General features: G+C 40.1%; 1 protein-coding gene across 2 annotated transcripts in view; it reads left to right on the top strand.

Annotated features, from left to right (window-relative positions):
* The first annotated feature begins 18,628 nt into the window (after positions 1-18,628).
* SECISBP2L (SECIS binding protein 2 like) overlaps positions 18,629-19,968 on the top strand; it is a 55,097-nt gene continuing 53,757 nt past the window's right edge. The window contains exon 1 of one of the 2 annotated variants that reach the window (XM_057722121.1): positions 18,629-18,927. In XM_057722121.1, coding sequence (XP_057578104.1) covers positions 18,904-18,927 — 24 coding nt within the window. In that variant the 5' untranslated portion in view covers positions 18,629-18,903. The remainder of the gene's footprint in view (positions 18,928-19,968) is intronic. The other variant, XM_057722123.1, reaches the window with a different exon arrangement.

The following is a 19,968-nucleotide window of genomic DNA, read 5'->3' as shown; positions in this document are numbered from 1 at the left end:
CAGATGAATGGATAAAGAAGATGTGACACATATGTACAATGGAATATTACTCAGCCATAAAAAGGAACGAAGTTGGGACATTTGTAGAGACATGGGTGGACCTAGAGACTGTCATATAGAGTGAAGTAAGTCAGAAAGAGAAAAACAAATATTGTATATTAATGCATATATGTGGAATCTAGAAAAATGGTACAGATAACTGGTTTGCAAGGCAGAAACAGAGACACAGATGTAGAGAACAAACATATGGACATCATGGGGGGAAAGCTGAGGGGGTTGGGGTGGGATGAATTGGGAGACTGGGATTGCCATATATACATTACTCATAAGAAAAAAATAACAAATTGTATACTTTAAATATATGCAGTTTCTTTGTGTCAATTATATCTCAATAAAATTCTAAAAAAATAAAAATGATGAAGTAGATCTGTAAATGTGTGCATAACATAAATATATTCTCAGAGTGTGCTTAAGTCAAGTCTTCTCAAACTTTAGCATGCATTAGAATGAGCTGCAGAGCTCTCCATAGTAATAGAGTGGGAGAAAATCTGAGTTCTGATGAGAAGAGGCAAAAAGAGGTAGGGAAAAAACAGCTAGAGAGAAATGGCCAAAGGGACTTCGGAAATGACTGAAATATTCAATTTCAAGTTAAGTTTTTAAACTTTTTTTAAGTTAAAATTGAATTTTGAGTTTTGCTCTCCTGTGCTGCATTTCTCTCTAAACATTTTGATATTTGCTCTGGTCAATAGTATTTTGGGAAGCAGAGAGATCAGATGTGTCCAGTACGGAGTGATGTGCTGCAGAAAAGAGCCAGCACATGCAGGAGGTGGGGACCGGGGCAAGGCTCAAGAATTCAGAAAAAGCAGGACTTCAGAATTAGAAGTAACTAGGAGGAACAGAAGTCCAAGAGTCCCTGGGGAGAAAGAGGGATGAAATGGTGCTCAGAGCCATCTTTATTTAAATATTATGAAAATGGTGTGCCCATAATGCTGGAAGACTTGGGGATACCATCAGCTGGGGATATCCAGCTGGGGAGTGATGTTGAGCATAGACAACAAGGCCAAGTGTGACAGCACCTGTATGTTTCAAATAATGGGGGCAGGGTCATGACTGCAGCAGAGGGTTGAAACAGAACATAATTACGAGAATATGCTTACTCTTAGAATAGACTCTCCACCCAAAAACTGTGGTAAGTTTAAGTTGTAAAATAGATGGAGAAAATATCTCCCTCAATACCACCAAGGATTTCCTAGTCAATAAATGCCTAACTCCATACAATAAGGAACGTTAACCTTAGGTTGCAATATGTACCTTAATGCCACATGGCATCAGTGGCTAAACAGAAGAGCAGTAACGTAAGGAGAAGTACCTATGGTAACAGGGCTCTTTCTTTGTGATAATAAATTAACATGGGTTCCAAAGTCAACAACCATTTAACATTCTGAAAAGTATTGCTTTGTGATGTATAAAATTTACTTTTCCACCAGCAATAGAATGACAGCTTTTTGTGAAAGAAAGAGGGTAAGGAATACCCCCTCCAACACCTCTTACAGGGCTAGATACTTTCACGTGTGCTCCATGGCATTCTGTGCTTAATTCAGTCACAGCATTTATTATACTATATTTTAACGTCTGATCTTTTGCCTATTCTCTCCAGTGGACTATGAGCAGCTTGATGTCAGCAACTGTCTTTCATTAGGCCCTAGCAAGTTATACGTTCTCCCTAAAGGAATTGTTTTTTGTAATAAGTGCATCAAGGCTTGTATGTGTCTTATAGTAGCCAAAGAAAACAATACTAAGTCATAAAGTCCTTTTCTATAAAATGACGGGATTAAACTGCACCCTTGCCAAAATCTCCAGATGTTGAGATCATCTGGATCATTTTTCTCAGATACTTCGTATGTTGAAGTCATTTAGAACTTCCTGGAGTTTTCCCCCAAATCCATCCGCTGTTGATTCAAGCGGTTCTTTAACAGAGTACAGAATCTGAAATTCTAGAAACCAGAGCTGCCATTAAGCATTGGAAAATTCCAAGCATATCAGAGATGATGGGGTGATGGGATGCTGATTCTTTGGGGATCTCCAGTTTCCTCTTCAACAATAAGTCAGTGTAAGTGAAAGGAGCCAACACAAAAGGGCACATATTATGTGATTCCATTTATATAAAATATCCAGAATAGGCAAATCTATAGAGACAGAAACAGTTTGGCGGTTGCCAGGGGCTGGGGGGGAGGTAAATAACTGCTTAAGGGGTACAGGTCACCTTTGGGGGTGATAAGATGGTTTGTAACTAGATGGAAGTGCTTCTTGCACAGAATTGTGACTGCATTAAATGCCACTGAGTTGCACACTTTAAAATAATTTTATGTGAATTTCACTTCAGTAAAAAAATGTGAGTCTTTGATAACCTTGAACTAGGTCAATATTTATATCAAACTACAGTCTCTGAAGTTACAAATAACATGGAGTTATCTAACTGTAGAATCTTAATGAGAGTCTACTTAAGTATCTTATTTATATTGTGTCTATAGTTTCAAAAAATCTCTTTGCCAACGGGCTTTAAAAATGGTGATGTTAATAACAACGGCAGCTAACATTCACTGTGTGCTTTCTATGTTCTAGGCACTCTTTTAACCTCTCTGAGGATGTTAACTCATCTAATTCTCACAGTAATCCTATGAGATGGGTGCTGTGATTATCCCAATTTTACACTTACTTAAATTTGGCTACCAGAGCAGTAAGTGGCAAAGCTGGACTCAAAATTCTGACCTGACCCGTTCAAAGCCTATGCCTGTCATTAATGACTCTGGTTGCACGATTGATACAGCCCACGGTGGTACATGCAACTGATCTAAAGAGACCTTGTGTGATAACCAAGATCTCTATACGTTTTTCTAACGGCAACAACATACCTGTCTAGTTTTCAAGTGAGTGAATGCAATAATGGGGTCTAGTTCATGAGTAACACCCTTGAAAGAAGAGATGCCAAACAGACTTGACCCAGTTAAAGGGAACAACGCCAGAATAGGCCTTTTAAGCTCCCAGTCTCTTGGGAAATACCTTGAGGATTCTGCGGACCCCTTTTTCAATCAGACTTCCTCATGGCACAGATTCTCTGCACCCAGGTCCCTGTGCTCCTTCCCAGAAGTCTTCATCTCTAGAAAGACGGGTGATACCTTCTCCAGACAGATGTCCTCGGCAAGATCAGCTGTGTGAACACTGTAATGTGGAAGAAGTCCTGGCTTATTCTGTAATTCTGGCAAAAACAAAAAAACAGAAAACATCTCATGAGAAAACATTGTGGGCAAAGTCTTCGTTGATTCTTGAAATGTTGTGGCTGAGAAAAATCTTCCATTTTTGTATGTGTGGCTGTTTATTAATCCTGTTAAAAACTCTGAAGTACCCTGAGGCCTATATCCTCAACCTTCGAAATATGATGCAATTCTTGGACTTCAGTGTTCTGTGAATAGCCTAGATCATCTGATGTCAGATGATGTGACCCTATGGCATAAGTTCTGGGCTTCCATCCAGCAGCATTCGAATAGTATGTACTTTCAAGGTGGCCTTTCCGCATCCAGAATCCACACTCCACATCTTTAAATCTGTGACTCACCGCATCCTCCAAAAGTGGTTAATATACCTGAAAATGATCTGCAGATATTGTGGGACATGCATTCCTTGTGTTCAGCTGCTTCTGTTGGTCAGAGTTTCTGCCTTAGTGAAGGACAGTATTTAAAGGACCGCAGGGTCTCACTAGTTGAGGCCCTTTGGAAATGTCAAATATTAATTGCTCAAGGGGCACCATTGTAGGATTTGATGGTGAAATCCATAAGCCTTAATGTCTCATTGAATACTCCCCCACAAGTAGGATTGAGACAGAGAGCAAGGGTGTACAAAATGGAGTGCAGTGCCCTCGTAGGAGGTGGATTCCTTTCTTGAAATTCAGATCCTGACTTTTGACTAACGATGGTAGTAAGAAGTGTGTCTTAGTCAACAGCACAGTAGGTATCACCTCTCCGTGTGCTCCAGCTTGCTTCACAACTACCTACTTGGCACCCCTACTTGGGTGTCTTAGGCAATCTCAAACTTAATATGTACAAAACTGAGCAGTTCTTTTTTTATCTTCCTCCCAGACTTTTCCAGTTATAGTAAATGGCTCCATGGTTCAGGATGAAAACCTAGAGGTGAGCTTGAATCTTCTCTTTCCCTTACAACCCACATCCGAATCCTTCAGATCCTCTTATCTCAATCTACAAAATACATCTCACACCCAAGAGCTGTCATCCTCTTCCGTTGGCTACTGTAATAACCTTTCAACGTGCTCCCCTGCTTCCACCTCTGCTCTCCAATGTCTATTATTTCACCAGAGGCCAGAGTGTTCTTTCTAAAACCGATCAGATCTTGTTGCTATCCTACTCGAATCCTTCCAGTGATTTCTCATCACATTGACAGTCCAGTCGAAGCGACGTATGATAGCCCAGCAGGCTCTGCTGACAGTGCTTCTTTCCTCTGTGACAGTGCTCATTTCCTCCGGAGTCTATTCTAATCTGACAGGTATTCTTGCTCTTCTTCAAGCTCACCAAGCTCATTTCCATCTCAGGACCATTGCACTTGCTGTCCTTTCTGTCTAGAATATTTTCCCCCAGATGTCTGCATGATTTATCCCCTTACTCCTTTCGGGGCTCTGCTTAAATGTCACTTTTTCAGTGAGGCCTTCTCGGACCAACATAATATAGCCCTTCTACAATTTTTATCCCTTTACCAAACTTTAATTTTATTTATAGCTTGTATCACTTCTGACATATTTATATATGTGTTGAATGAATGGTGTAGCACTCTAAACAAGGGTGCTAGGGAGTGAATCTTACCATCTAACGTTGTCCAACTTTCTATGTAACGGCAATGCATTTTTTTCCCTCTGAATATAGTATGTGTATTTCTCTCAGAACACACTTTCCTCTGGCAGTAAAAAGAAAACCTTAATGCTTTTGAAACTAAGTCCAAACTAATCACACTAACGTACAATTTTAAGAGCATAAAGGTACAAAAACACCAACCCAGATCTTAGAAAGAATAAGAATTAATAGCACTGAGTCACAGATTCCCACTGCATGCAAACATCTTTCTCCTACAGCAGTGGAATTGCAAGATGTTACAAGAGACATAGTTTAAAGGCTGCCACAGGTTTGTGGGTGGAGTAGGCAAAGACTCAGGACTGATTTACATCTTTGAAAGTGCTACAATGCTATCAACTGCTAATCCACAGGGCTTGACTTCAGTGAGCATAGGGATACTGGGTGCTTTGGACTTAATGTTTCCTGGTATAACAATGTAGTAATGAGTCACACCCCAGAGCTGCTTTAGGGCTTCATGCTTCTGAGTAGAGCATTTACAGGGAAAATAGGCAGAGAAAAAAAAAAAACTAAAGAATGGAGAGATGGGAAAAGGAGTGGCAGAATGGGAAGGAAGAGGAGGAGAGAAAGAGAGACTTGGTGAGGTGGGGTGGAGATGGAAGAGGGGTAGGTTTGTGTGGGATTCCATCAGAACTCCCCTTCACCTCCTGCTCCTCCCACTGCCACCCCCCGTTCAGGCTTGAGTTCCAAGGAAGCATCTCACTATAAGGAAAGTGTTGTCTCCTTACGTTCCTTTGCTTGCTGCATTCAAATTCGAGTTCTGCCACTTTCTCTATACTGGATCTCATGCGAGCTAATTTATTAACTTGTTTATTTTTTTTTAATATCTATGTAGTGGCTTTTATTTTATTTTTTGGCAGTGTGGCATGTGGGGTCTTAGCAGGGATGGAACCCCTGCCCCCAGAAGTGGAAGCTCGGAGTCCTAATCACTGGACCACTAGGGGATTCCCTCCTGTAAGTTAATTTAGATACAGGTCTCAGTTTCCCCTTCTGGGAAAAAGAAAGAGGCAATAATTCCTCCCTCAAGGATTATTGTGACAATTAAATGAGATGCTTTCTGGAAGGGGCTCAGCATTGTTTCTGGCACAATCAATTTAAGCTATTGTTATTATTACTGCTACTCAGCAAGCGGTCACTGTGAACAGCCCTTACAGATCTTTATTCTTAATTGCCAGGGACTGCCGTTCCTATTGTTTCTCTTTCAGAGACCTTCACCAGTTCAAAGCCTGTGACATGCGCTTGTTAGGGTTCAGCACAGTTGGGAACCTAGAGACCCCGAGGTCCCCTGGCAGGTAAATGGCTGGGCTGTTACAAGTCAACACGAAGAAACAGGGCAGACAGCCAGAAGCAACAAGCCCAGGATTGCTACTGTTTTCTTTCTTAGGAGTTCTGCCTGCTCAGATTGGGGAAGGAGGCTGGGGTTTTACAAGCAGGTGAGACAAAAAACATCTTGCCTGTGTAGCTTCTTGTTGACCCTCCTGTTCATGGGTCTTTGGGGATGAAATCACCACAGGGGATTCCTGTATCTCCAACACAATTTTAGAATTTTATATTGTTACCTTTTTTCTTCTTAATATTTATTGAATACTACCTTCTACCCACAGGCTGAGATAATACAAGTCCTAGATAATCTGGCAAGGGAGTATTGAGTTGATACAATTGTCAACTTGAAGATTCCAGCTGTTGTTTAAAGGAATAGAAATGATATTTGAGGTCTTGTGAAGAAACCCTGCTGTGTGCTAGGGTCAGTGACAGACGTCTGGACCTCCTGGGTCATGCACGAGGCTGAGTGAAGCATACCCTGGGATCAGTCATGGACCTCATCTCTCAGACTCCTCCAGCCTGCTTCTGGCTCCTCCCAAGCTCCCAGATCTCGTTTATACAGGCCCCAGGGAAAAGGAGGGGCAGTTATTTCTTCCTACTTCATTTCTAGAGAGTGGGCCAACATTCCATTGTACAATAGTCCTGAGAGCCTCTAGGTTACATAAACTAAAACTATGTCATATAGATGTCTATGCATGTAGATAGATGCACAGAGACTAGAAAAAAAAAATCCTTCATATATTAAAAAGGTGAGGTGCTGAGTGATTTTTTTCTTTTTCATTTTGCTCTTATTGCTATGATATTATTTATGCAAAAACATTTAAAACTCAAAAGGAAAAACAACAACAACAAATTCTCTCATCCATAACATACATTTCTTTTGATGGTATTCTGTGGAGTGGGATTTTTTTCAGAGGCTTTATCTCTTCCAGCTTTAGTTCTTTAACTAGCTCTTCTTATTTTCCCTTCTAAGACGGTGATACATGTCTTACTCGGTCAAGTTGATTGGAAGCCTTAGGAAAACTTGGTAACATACCAAAGTGAACAAGAGTTAACATATTCACAGGTTGAGCTTTATAGATTCCTGGCTCCAGAACTCAAGCCCTGCTGGTAGAGTGAGCGCCTGCTGGTTCAGAAAGGACATTCCAGAAAGAACCTAGGTTTGCAGAGCTGAGGATATGAACCACTGACTTGAAAAATCTAGATAGCTTGTTAACAAAGGTTTTTAAAATCAGGGGGAAAAGAACCCACATTGAGCTGAAGGAGATTTTTCAATTTCAGCTTACACAGTGCTTCCAAATGAAGGGGAAATATCAGAGATTTATTATTTTCGTTATCATAAGAGAATGTCCTCTACAAAGAATGAGATTTGAAATAGTTCATGAAAATAATCTGAAGGAGATCGTAATAAATCTGGGAGGCTATTTCCTGTTTTTAGCTGGCTTGGCTTGAAGACCTCACCACCATGAAAATGAAGGTCATGTCTAATTTTTATTTGGCTCTCTGAGTCCCTTTATGCAATAAACTCATTCCTTTTCAACTCACTCTTACCTAAACTAGATTATTCATGAGGCAGTTTATAGTTGTTGATCTCTTGTGTGGTTGATCTTACCATCCACAAATTATTTTTGCATGTTATCATCTTCTGTTTTTATTTTACTCACATGCAACCTTTATTCTTGTAAGAGCTGGGCGGGGTGGGGGTGGGGTGCCATTGAAACCTACCATTTAATTACCTCAATTCCTTCTGGTGAATGTCTGAGTCAGCTACAAAGGCAAGTTCATTCATTCATTCAACAAATATTGCTAAGTAACATTTTTAAAGGAGTGTACACTCTGAGAAAGGAAATAATTACATAAATAATTATACACAGTACACAAACAATTTAAGGCAGGATGTGGCACAACAAGCTAGAGGAATTTTGAGGAGGATCTTTTTCATCCAGGAAATGGAGGAAATGAGTGTCAAGGTGGGAAGGCCATACAGAGTAGGAAGAACCACAGGAGCAAAGTCAGGGAGGTAGCAAAGCACAGAATACATTTGCAGTAGGCAGTGAGCTATCACTGAAGTTTTTAGGCTGGGTAAGGCACATGCTCAGAGCATCCATTTGGAATAGCAACAGTAAACAGATACTGAGGACTTCTAAGTTTCGAAGCACTGGGACTATCCAGCAGTGGACAAACCAAACAAAATCCCTGACCTCATGGAGCTTATATTCTAGTAGAAAATGATAATCAATAAACAAACAAAACAAAATATGCAGCATTTTAAGTAGTGATGAGTACTATCCAAAAAGCCAGAAGGGGAAAGGGATTGTGTGCACGCCTGACATGGCAAAGAGGGTGGTCAGGGAAGGCTTCAATCAAAGATCACATTCCAGCTAAGGCCTGAAGTGAGAGCTGGAGCTCCGTGGGATAACTGGGACAAGAGTGGCAGCAGCAAAAACAAAGGCTCCCAGGTGGGAATATGGTTGGAATGTTAGGAGAACAGCAAGGGGCCAGTGTGCCTGGAGCTGGGTGAGTGAGGGTGAGGAGGAGGAAATGAGGCCAGAGGTGGGGCCTGATCATGGGGCCTCAATCACCACTTTAAGAACTTTGACGTTGACTTTGAGATGGGAAGGTCCATTGGACGGTTTGAAGAGGCGAGTGTCATGATCTGACTTAGGATTTTATGACCACTCTGGCTGACTGGAAGATTATTTGCGCCAGAGAGTCTAGCTTCATTGGTTTAAAGAAGGGCCTGAGCATCTTAGCTCTAAACGCATCCTCGACTGAGAACCACGCCTCTAGAGCTTGCAATGTGTTCTCACATTCATTGTCCTAACTTGAGTCTCTCAACAACCCTGTACAATTTGTACATGAGGAAACTGAAGCTCAGATGGGCTTATGTGACTTTCATGGACATGTGGCCTGAAGGGGTATAGCTAAGATTTAAACCCAAGTTGTCGATTCTTAGTCTAGCAGCAATTTTTCCATCACACACTGATATTATCAATGGGACCTTTTTTTCCTATCAGTTTGCCACTAATATATAGGAATTTTGGTGGATTTATCTTATATGCTAAAAAAATGCAGGTATTACCTCTAGTAATTTTTGGTAAATACTATCTTTATGCAGCTTTGATTCCATGGTCTTTCACCTTAACTATCTTCTTGCCATTAGATCATGTTACTCTCCTGCAAAAAATGAGATATATACTTAACTTCAGCTATGTTCTAGACTTGTTATTTAGCCAAAATGTCAAATTCCCATTGGTGCAGCCACTGTGGAAAACAGTATAAAGTTTCCTCAAAAAATTAAAAAGAGAACTACCACAGGATCCAGCAATCCCACTCCTGGGTACTTATTCAAAGGAAACAAAATCACTATCTTGAAAAGTTTGTTGCAGCGTTATTTACAATAGACAAGATGTGGAAACAATTTAAGTATTCACTGACAGAGAATGAATAAAGATGTGATATACATATATAGGAATATTATTCATAAAGAAGAAGGAAATTCTGCCATTTGTGCCAACATGGGTGAACTTGAGGGCTACATGAAATAAGTCAGACAGAGAAAGACAAATACAGTATGACCTCACTTATAAGTGGAATCTCAAAAACCCAAATTCATAGATACAGAGAATAGATTGGTGGTTGCCAGAGAGGGGAAGAGAGGGCTAGGCAAAATGGGTGAAGGTAGTCAAAAAGTACAAACTTCCAGTTATATGATAAATAAGTCCTTGGGATATAATACACAGCATGTGACTATAGTTAACAATACCATGCTGTATATTTGAAGAAAATAGATTTTAAAAGTTCTCAACACAAGAAAAAAAAAATTGTAACTGTGTGGTGACGGATGTTAACTAAACATATTGTGGTAATCATTTGTATGATACCTTAAACTAATACAATGTTATAGATAGATTATAGCTCAATTTTTTAAATTGTCAAGTTCCTATTTTACTTTCTGGCAACCCTAGACTTGGTATGCCCGCCCCCCCATCAGGTGACCTCACTGGGTAACCATCATTTCTAATCAGCATTTCTAATCAGCATTTAAGTTGTAAGAACAACGTCTGTCAGTCAGAGTTATTATTAATATATGGATGTATACTTTTAAATACAGGTAAGCATTTTGGATGTAATCCTTACATTGAAATTCTATTAGCAGTCTAAACAGGGTAAATTAAGTAATAATGGTGATTGTGAAAGTTGTTAATTTTATATAAAAAGGTTATTGAGAACTTTCAAATAGTTAAATAGGAAAATAACTGAAAGTTAATAGAATTATAAGAAAGGTTGACTAGTTAAGTTTAGGAAGAAAATGATGCTCTCTTGAGCCAAAAATATACATACAATTTAATAATAAAGACATGCAGAAATAGACACATGAGAAATTAAAACTCTAAATGAAAGTAACAATCTTAGATCTATATGTGAAAATATTCACAAAGCATCTTCTTCAGAGTACAAGCATCCGCTTCTAGAGGGCTTCTATGAAATTGAATCATCTCCGTTGACCAGGAGATAAAGCAGATAGAATTTATCTTAGCACCTGTTAGAAAGGAAGGGAAGCTTAATAGCAACATTACTAACGGAAGTACTCTATATCAGTAGAGCTAGGCAGAAAATACCTTGCTCCTCATCAACTTTAGTTGAGAGTAGGCCGTTATTTAAAATCACAATGTGCAGTATCATAACTGCAGGAACATGTAGAAACTATCACGCTAAGTTGTTTCTGTATTAGTCCAAACTTCTCAAGTTTGACTACTAAATTCTTTTATGATGAAATTGTAATAATAACTCAATTCTTAAATAAACATTCAGATTTGTTCTTATACACTAGAAATTAAGTATTAATCTTAACATTTGGCTCTTTAGCACTCAGCAAAATGTGAACTCCATGCACTTCTTCAAAATCCTCCAAATGGCTTTTGGATTAAAGTTAAATCGAGACTCCTTGCCATGGCCTATACATTCCTAACATGATCTGGCCTGGCTCCAGTCTCCTGTTCCATTCATTGTTCATGCCACTCTCCGCGCCCCCCCCCGCCCCCGACCATTCTGTAATTCACACCTATCTCCTCCTTTCTATTCCTCTAATGACAAGATTTTTTACCTCCTAGGGCCTTTACTTTTGTTTCCCCCTACCTTTTGTATTCTTCAAATCTCAGATCAGACATTACCTCCTCAGAGGTCAGCTTATAAAAGTGGTCCACTTTCCCCATCATCTGCATTAATCAATCACATTAGCATGCTTTATTTCCCTCATAACATTCATCTCTACATGAAATTATCTTATGTTATTTTTTTTTAATATGCTTATTGTTCATCACCCAGACAAAATGGTAAATTCCATGAGAGCAGGAACTTTGTCTTGTTCACTGTTGTATCCTTACCACCTAGACTAGTGCCTGGCACAGAACAGGTGCTCAGAAAATATTTGTTAAATGAACATGTAACATGGCATTCATGCTGTCTGTTTTGACCAAGTCCTAAAAGGACAATAGATAAGTGCCAAATACCCCTACATCTAAAGTCAGATGTTAGTCTACCATGTAAGGTATGCCAAGAAATTGTGGCTCGGGATTCTTCATCACTCATCTCCAGCCCATAGTGGGGGATGAGCCGGGGGGACTGATGACTCATGAAGAGTACTGCTCTGAAGGTACCTGAAACCTACCCACACCTCCCACAGGGTAAAAAGAGATGTTTTCCTTTACCTCAAGCTATGTGAGAGGAGCTTTCAGGGAAACACTTGGAGAACTTGATACATGTTGTTTGGAGTCTGGGGGAATACAGGGGCCTGGGATCTGATACTTTCCTGAGAAAAACCAAAGGCAGGTTAGAGAGAGACAGAGAGAGAAGGCTGCAAACCAGTTGGACGTTTGCCAACTGTGGATACGAGTGAGTTTTTCCCGGGAGAAAGCAACCTACTTTGTTATGCACCAAAAATAAGATGAATTAATGGGATGCTAGAGGGATGGATGGATAGATGAATGGATAGGTCATAAATCAAGTGTAGCCAAATGTTCCAGGGTTGGTGGTAGAAGCCATTTTAAAAGGGAGTCCAGTAACAAGGCTGCTTGGCTGAGCACCTAAGGGATTCAGTGGAGGGTTGAAACCTCAGAAACCTAAGGGCTGAGGGCTAGGATCTTTAGTGATTGCCCGAAAGTGACCATGCATGGCTTACATCTGAGGCATCTGAGAAGCTCTGCCACTCTCCCCTCCACAACCCAAATCTGGAGGAGTCTAAAAGCTTAACCAGCAGATAGTTAAGGAAGAGGAGGTAGAGATGTAAAGATAGAAAACAAAATAGAAGTGGCCTGTGCTACTTCTCCCACTGCAGGTTTCCAGCCTGAAGCAGGACTGAGCTTGGGGAAAGGAAAAGCTTTAACTTGGAATGAAGTTTGTGTGAACTTGATGAGATTTCATCCAGGGCAGAAAAAGAAGTAGCCCTTAGAGAATTTGAAAAGGAAGTGTAAAAAATGAAAGAATTTTGTTCTCACATTTTACTGAATCCTGCTCATTTAATAAAATACACATATCTAACAAAACCCGACCCTGGGTGAAAGAAACCTGATTTAGTATCATATCACATGTTCATGCATTCAGCAAATATTTATTGAGCACCTGCTATGTGCCAGGCATTGGTTTAGCTTGAGGATACAGCAGTGAATAAGATAAGCATTTGATATAACTAGAGAAGATTTATTTATTTAATTTCTTTTACAAAATTGAAGTATAGTTGATTTATAATATATTAGTTTCATATGTACAACACAGTAATTCAATACTTTATAGATTATATTCCATTTACAGTTATTACAAAATAATGGCTACATTTTCCTGTGCAGTATAATATAACCTTGTCGCTTATTTATTTTATATCTAATAGTTTGTGTCTCTTAATCCCATACCCCTATCTTGCCTCTCCCCCTTCCCTCTCCCCACTGGTAAACACTACTTTGTTCTCATATCTGTGAGTCTTTTTCTGTTTTGTTATACACATTCATTTGATTTACTTTTTAGATTCCACATATAAGTGATAACATAAGAGTATGTGTCTTCCTCTGTCTGACTTACTTCACTAAGCATAATACTCACTAGGTTCATCCATGTTGTTGCAAATGGCAGAATTTCATTATTCTTTATGGCTGAGTAATATTCAATTGTGCATATATACTGCATTTTCTTTATTCATTCATCTGTTGATGGCCACTTGGGTTGCTTCCATTTCTTGGCTATTGTAAATAATGCTGCTATGAACATGGAGTGCATGTATCTTTTCAAATTAGTGTTTTTATTTTTTTTTAATATATACCCAGCAGTGGCATTGTTGGCTCATATGGTAGTTTATCGTTAGTTTTTTTGAGGAACCTCCATACTGTTTTCATAGTGGTGGCACTAATTTATATTCTCACTAACAGTTTACAGAGTTCCCTTATCTCCACATCCTTGCCAACATTTTGTAGACTTTTTGATGATAGCCATTCTGACAAGTGTGAAGTGATATCTCATTGCGGTTTTGATTTACATTTCTCTAATAATTAGTGCTGTTGAACATCTTTTCATGTGCCTGTTACCCATCCATATGTCTTCTTTGGAAAAAAAATGTCTATCCAGGTTCCTCTGCTCATTTTTTTTTATTAATTAATTTTTATTGCAGTATAGCTCCTTTACAGTGTTGTGTTAGCTTCTACTGCACAGTAAAATGAATCAGCTATACATACACATACACCCCTTCTCTTTTGGCTTTCCCTCCCATTTAGGACACCACAGAGCATTACGTAGAGTTCCCTGTGCTACCTGGTATGTTTCCATCAGTTGTCTATTTTATATATAGTATCAATAGTGTATGTGTCCATTCCAATTTCCCAATTCCTCCCACTGCCCATTTTTTAAATCAGGTTGCTTGTTTTTTTGATATATAGTTATATGAGCTGTTTATATATGTTGGATGTTAATCCTTTATTGACCATATCATTTGCAAACATTTTCTCCCATTCAGTAGGCTATCTTTTCATTTTGTTGATGGTTTCCTTTGCAGTACAAAAGCTTGTAAGTTTAATTAGGTCCCATTTGTTTATTTTTACTTTTATTTCTTTTGCCTTAGGAGACAGATCAAAAAATATTGCCATGATTCATGTCAAAGAGTGTTCTGCTTATGTTGTCTTCTAGGATTTTTATGGTTTCAGTTCTTATAGTTAGATCTTTAATCCAATGTGAATTTATTTCTGTATACAGTATGAAAAAATGTTCTAATCTCATTCTTTTACATGTAGTCTTCCAGTTTCCCCAGCAACTTATTGAAGAGACTGTCTTTTCTCTATTGTATATTCTTGCCTCCTTTGTCATAGATTAATTGACCATAAGTGTGTGGATTTATTTCTGGGCTCTCTATTCTGTTCCACTGATCAATGTGCATGTGTTTGTGCCAGTACCATGCTGTTTTGCTTACTGTAGCTTTGTAGTATAGTCTGAAGTCAGGGAGCGTGACATTTCCAGTTTTGTTCCTTTTTTTTCTTTTTGGCCATGCTGTGCAGCTTGTGGGATCATAGTTCCCTGACCAGTGGTTGAACCTGGGCCAGTGAGAGCACAGAGTCCTGGCCACTGGACTGCCAGGGAATTCCCTCCAGCTTTGTTCTTTCTCCACAAGATTACTTTGGCAATTTGGGGTCTTTGTGGTTCTGTATAAATTTTAGGATTATTTGTTCTAGTTCTGTGAAAAAAGTCACGGGTATTTGTTTGTTTGGTTGCTTACTTCCTTTAATTTGCAATGAAGTCTTATGATCTAAAGTAACAAAAATGAATACCAATTTTCCAAAAGATTTTGGTCACAATGACCAATGAAGAAAAAAATATCAGAAAGATTACCAAGTGAGAATAACAGAACATGATATATTATTTAACATGAGACAAATGTAACCACGTATAACAGATTGTGAAGTTTAAAGGTGTCAAATGTTCCTCGGAAAAGGATTTGAGACAGTAAAAAAAAAGGGAGGGGGGATAAATGCCTGATTAAATTTCTCCTCATAAATTTGCGATCATTGGATAATATTTTACTGCTTAATATTTACATAGTTTTTAGCTCTTTATTGGAATATAATTGCTTTACACTGTTGTGAGAGTTTTGCTATACAACAAAGTGAATCAGCTGTATTTATACATATATCCCCATGTCCCCTCCCTCCGACAACTCCCTCCTACCCTCCCTAGTCACGGGTATTTTGATAGGGATTGCATTAAATCTGTAGGTTGCTTTGAGTAGTATGGACATTTTAAAAATATTAATTCTTCCAATCCAAGAACATGGGATATATTTCCATTTCTTTGTATCATTTTCAAATTCCCTCATTAATGATTTGTAGTTTTCAGAGTATAGGTCTTTCATGTCCTTGGTTAAGTCTCTTCCTAGGTACTTCGTTATTTTTGATATGAATGTAAATGGGATTGTTTCCTTAATTTCTCTTTCTGATAGTTCACGATCAGCATATAGAAAAACAAAAGATTTCTGTATATTAATCTTGTATCCTGCAAATTTAGTTTTTTGGTGGAGACTTTGGGGTTTTCTATATATAATACCATGTCATCTGTAAATAGTCACAGTTTTTCATCTTCCCTTCCAATTTGGATGCCTTTTATTTCTTTTTCTTGTCTGATTGCTGTGGCTAGGAAAGTAGAGAAGTTTTCAAAGCCATTGAGGGTAATGGTAGCATTCTATATCTTGACAGAAATTTGGGTTACATAGGTACATGCATTTGTTAAAACTAGAGTTTGATATTTATTTATAGTTTTTTCTTTTGATGCAAAATTTGCACATAATAACATGCACAAGTCTAAAATGTTTGCTGAGTTTTGACAAGTGCATGATTATCACAGCTCTGCCTCCTTCTATTGTCAGCAGATAATCTTGCCTCCCATTTCACTGACAAAACAGAAGCCATTTGACAGGCATTCCCTCAACTTATAAATGTAGCCATATCTATCCTTTCTTCCTTTCCTTTTGTCATTGTAAACAACATATTCCTGCTCCCATCTGAGGTCATTATCTTCCCCTGGCTTTTGCATCCTATTCCTTCAAATCTTCTCAGAGGCCTTGCTCTATTGAATTATCTCTCTCCTCCAGAACTCTCATTTCAAGGAGAGGGCTTGTTTAAGTATTAATGCTAGATTCTCTATTACCTCAGAGTTCTCACACATGCCATTTCCTGTCCTTGGAACAACTTTACTACTTCTTCCACCTCACTTATCATAACCCCTACTCACCCTTCAGGTGTTTGCTTAGATGCTATTTACTTAGATATGACTTCCCTGACCTTTCATCCCACACTATGGTAGAACCTATTGAGCTTCCTGTTTCATGACACTCAGCTCACCTGTATTTACTTGTTCTATGTATGTCTTGCCCACAAGTCAAACATGGTCTCTGCCCTCAGTATCCTATTAACTGCTATATCTCTAGTATTTAGTACAGCACCTGGCACAATAAATATTTGTTGCCAAATGAAAGAATTAATTAAAATTCAATCACATCATCTGTAAAATGTATTGTTTTAAAATGTCTTCTTTTTCTTCATAGATTTAAATTTTTATTCTAATAGCTATTGCAATCTTTCCTAGGAGTGTGTAAAATTAGAAGGGCATTGTGACATTTTTGTTCTTATACTTTCTTATAATTCTGTTCTTAAAATTTAAATGAATGTCTTGTATGTAGAAGATTATCAGCAAGAACAATTTCATGGTCATAAAAATCCTACAATGTGGAGAGATCCTTAGAGATCCTATATTTCAATTTCCTCACAGGAATTCCCTTGTTGTCTAGTGGTTAGGACTCTGAGCTTCCATTGCAGGGGGCACAGCTTTGATCCCTAATCTGGGAACTAAGACCTGCGTGTGTGTAGCAGGGCCAAAAGGAAAACAAAAACAAAAACAAAAACAAAAACAAAAAACTTCCTCAGGTTATTCTTTAAAGAAAGAAAACCAAAGTACTATGGTAGTTTTATGACTGTATTATTACTGCATTATTATTATCTTATTACTCAGATGGGGGTATCTTATGGCTAGAAACCACCAGTAGGGGGACATTCTGAAAATTCAGTGTTCTTTTTTATCTTTCAGTTGTGAAGGAAGATGATCATCTGTTAGTTTATAATTTGTATTTATTTATTTATGGCCACGTGACATGCGGGATCTTAGTGTGTGTATATACATATACACACATGCACCACATATAAAATTTGAGGAGGCAGTGGAGTTAATAAACCTAACTAAATGAGAGAGTTCTACATACAAATATAAATGTTTCCCCTTAGAAATGGTTTCTGCTGCCAGCCTTGATGTAAGTCTTGCTAACCTAATGTAGCTCCTTTCACCAGATCAAAATACAGTATCAACTTAAGTACAGTTAGGGGCTCCACAGACCACCTCTTCTTAGGAGTCTGAGTCAAATAAAACTAGGCTATCAAGCCAGACTAACTGAAAAGGCAACGCAGTTTTTACCCATGCCTCCTGAAGCATAACAAAGCAAACTTCTTACAATTCTTACTATTCTTTCCCAGCTGTGAATCGCCACACCAGTCTCCCAAACAGGAGCCCCTCTACTCTTTTCCTTAACGTCAGTATAATTTAGCTTATATAGCTTTTTATTTTTCTTCCTCACCCTGGAACTGACCAGCAAGCAAGAACTTTTAGGGTATGTGTTGGAGAGTGTGTTTGAGGAGATGCCCAGAGGCAATCTGCAATGCTTACCAAGGGTCCAGTTTCACGGCAGTCTCTTTCCTCAAGGCACTCATGAACCCGAGATAAAAGGAACAGTCAATAAGCACAGCGGGAAAAGCAACATACAAGAGTTGGGTATGTTACCTGTTGGGTGGTGAGATACAGACCCTGGGTAAAATTAGGGGTTCTGAGATAGGGCAGATGAGCCTGAAGGTGAGCCTAGAGGTGGACCTGGACCTTGACAATGAATTACCTAAGCAGTATTTGTGGAGCCTCCTGTTTCCATTTCTCATTGGTGGCCGTTCTGTGGTATTTTCCTTTACAGTCAAAACCCCCTGTAGTCGGATAACAGAAGAAAGGATAAAATTTACAGGCAGCGAAGAGCTCTTCCAATATCACTGAGAGGTAGGTTGGGATAAATAAGTGGTCTCTGAGGTCCCTGAAGACTAAAATCCGAATGTCCTGAGTCCCAAGTGGCCCCACACTCCTCCAGTTAAAACAGTCCAGCGGGGCAGTTAAGTCCCGCGCAAAGCGCAGAGTGGTTCAGAGCACCTGCTCCTCAGAACGTCCTCCTGGCCTCAGCATCCAGATCAGCCAGCTCGGGCTGGGTTATCGCCTGCTCAGGCCGCCTGCGGTCACTCCGCCCACTGCCCCCCGCGGACTCCTCCCCTTTCTATCCTTTTCGCTCACCGCCATTTCCGCCTACGCCTCTCTCGCATTTGGCCCTCCTCGGCTTCCGTCCCAGATGATCCCTCCCCGAGGCTGCCGCCGCCTCTTCTTCCCGGAGCTGGAGCCACCTCCTCGGCCAGTGGCGTAGCCGGACTCTGCGTCGGGACCAGCTAGATAGGGGTGGAGGTCCGGAGCCCGGTCTCGACCCGAGCGGGGGGCCATGGAGAAAGCGGCCCGAGGCACTCTCCACACCGACTAACGCGGGCCCGTTGCGGCTGCAGGCGCCATGGACCGAGCCCCCGCAGACCAGGTACGCGGGCTTGGGCCGGGCCGGCCGGGCCGGGAGCTGGGGGGGGGGGGGGGGTCCGCCGTTTCCTCTCGGCCTGGCCCCGGTCCCCGAGCGTGGGCCCAGACGGCCGGAGCCCTCGGGTTCCTGCTGGCGCAGACCTTCTTCCCCGGGGAGCCTGGCGGCGCCCACTCTACTGCATTGTTCCAGATGCTGTCTCGAGCTTGGGGGTTTTGCGGCCCCGTTACCCCCGGGCCGGGGACTCGCTTTTGCCCCTGCTCCCTGGCTTGGTGAAAGGGGCCGGAGGACGCCCAAGTTGTCCGTGCTCTCCCGAGAGACGGCTTATAACTTCCAGCCAATACCACCCCCCACCTCCCCCTTCCCCTCAGTTCTGGAATGTGTTTTCAAGGTGGAAAGGCTTTTGAAGGTTTCTCGCTTAGAAAAACTGTCGAATGTGTGATAACTACAGATGAGGCGGGGGGGGGGGGGTTATGGGCTTTTTAAGATCTACGTTCCCTTGAGCGAAGCATTGCTTTTGCAGTGGTTTTAGGGAGGTGTTCCCTTTTAGATATGAAATACTACGGTTTCTCTTTGCCCTTGTAGCCAGTTATTTCGCAAAAATGAGTGTTTTTTAAAAATCGATGTTATATTTTAAAGGTATACGAGTCGAAGTACGAATTCATATCCGAGCCCATTTTCTTATTCAAAAGTAGTCCCATTAGTGTTTTCGGTGGAATCAAATTATTGATTATCTAAGCTAGTAAGTGCTGGGAGGCTGGGATGATGACAGTATTAACAAACAATATAAAATAATAGTTTTCTTCGTCCCCAAAACTTTCGGTATTTTCCATTCTGAAACCTGTATGAAAGAATTTAATTTGATGAAATCGAAATTTACTCGCTATCCATTCCCCTCTTCATTTGAAGGCCTTGCCCAGTGATGAACTAGGCAAATAGATGAAGGAAAAAGACTAGGGATTTGCCTAATTACTTTACAAATGCATAATTAACACCTGAATAATGACAAAAGATTTCCCAAATTCCTGTATCTGTATATGTGTAGCC

The sequence above is a fragment of the Hippopotamus amphibius genome, chromosome 2, assembly GCF_030028045.1.
Source record: "Hippopotamus amphibius kiboko isolate mHipAmp2 chromosome 2, mHipAmp2.hap2, whole genome shotgun sequence".
NCBI classification, from domain to species: domain Eukaryota; kingdom Metazoa; phylum Chordata; class Mammalia; order Artiodactyla; family Hippopotamidae; genus Hippopotamus; species Hippopotamus amphibius.
The sequence above is the reverse complement of the archived record's forward strand: the minus strand, read 5'-3'. Positions and strand labels throughout refer to the sequence as shown.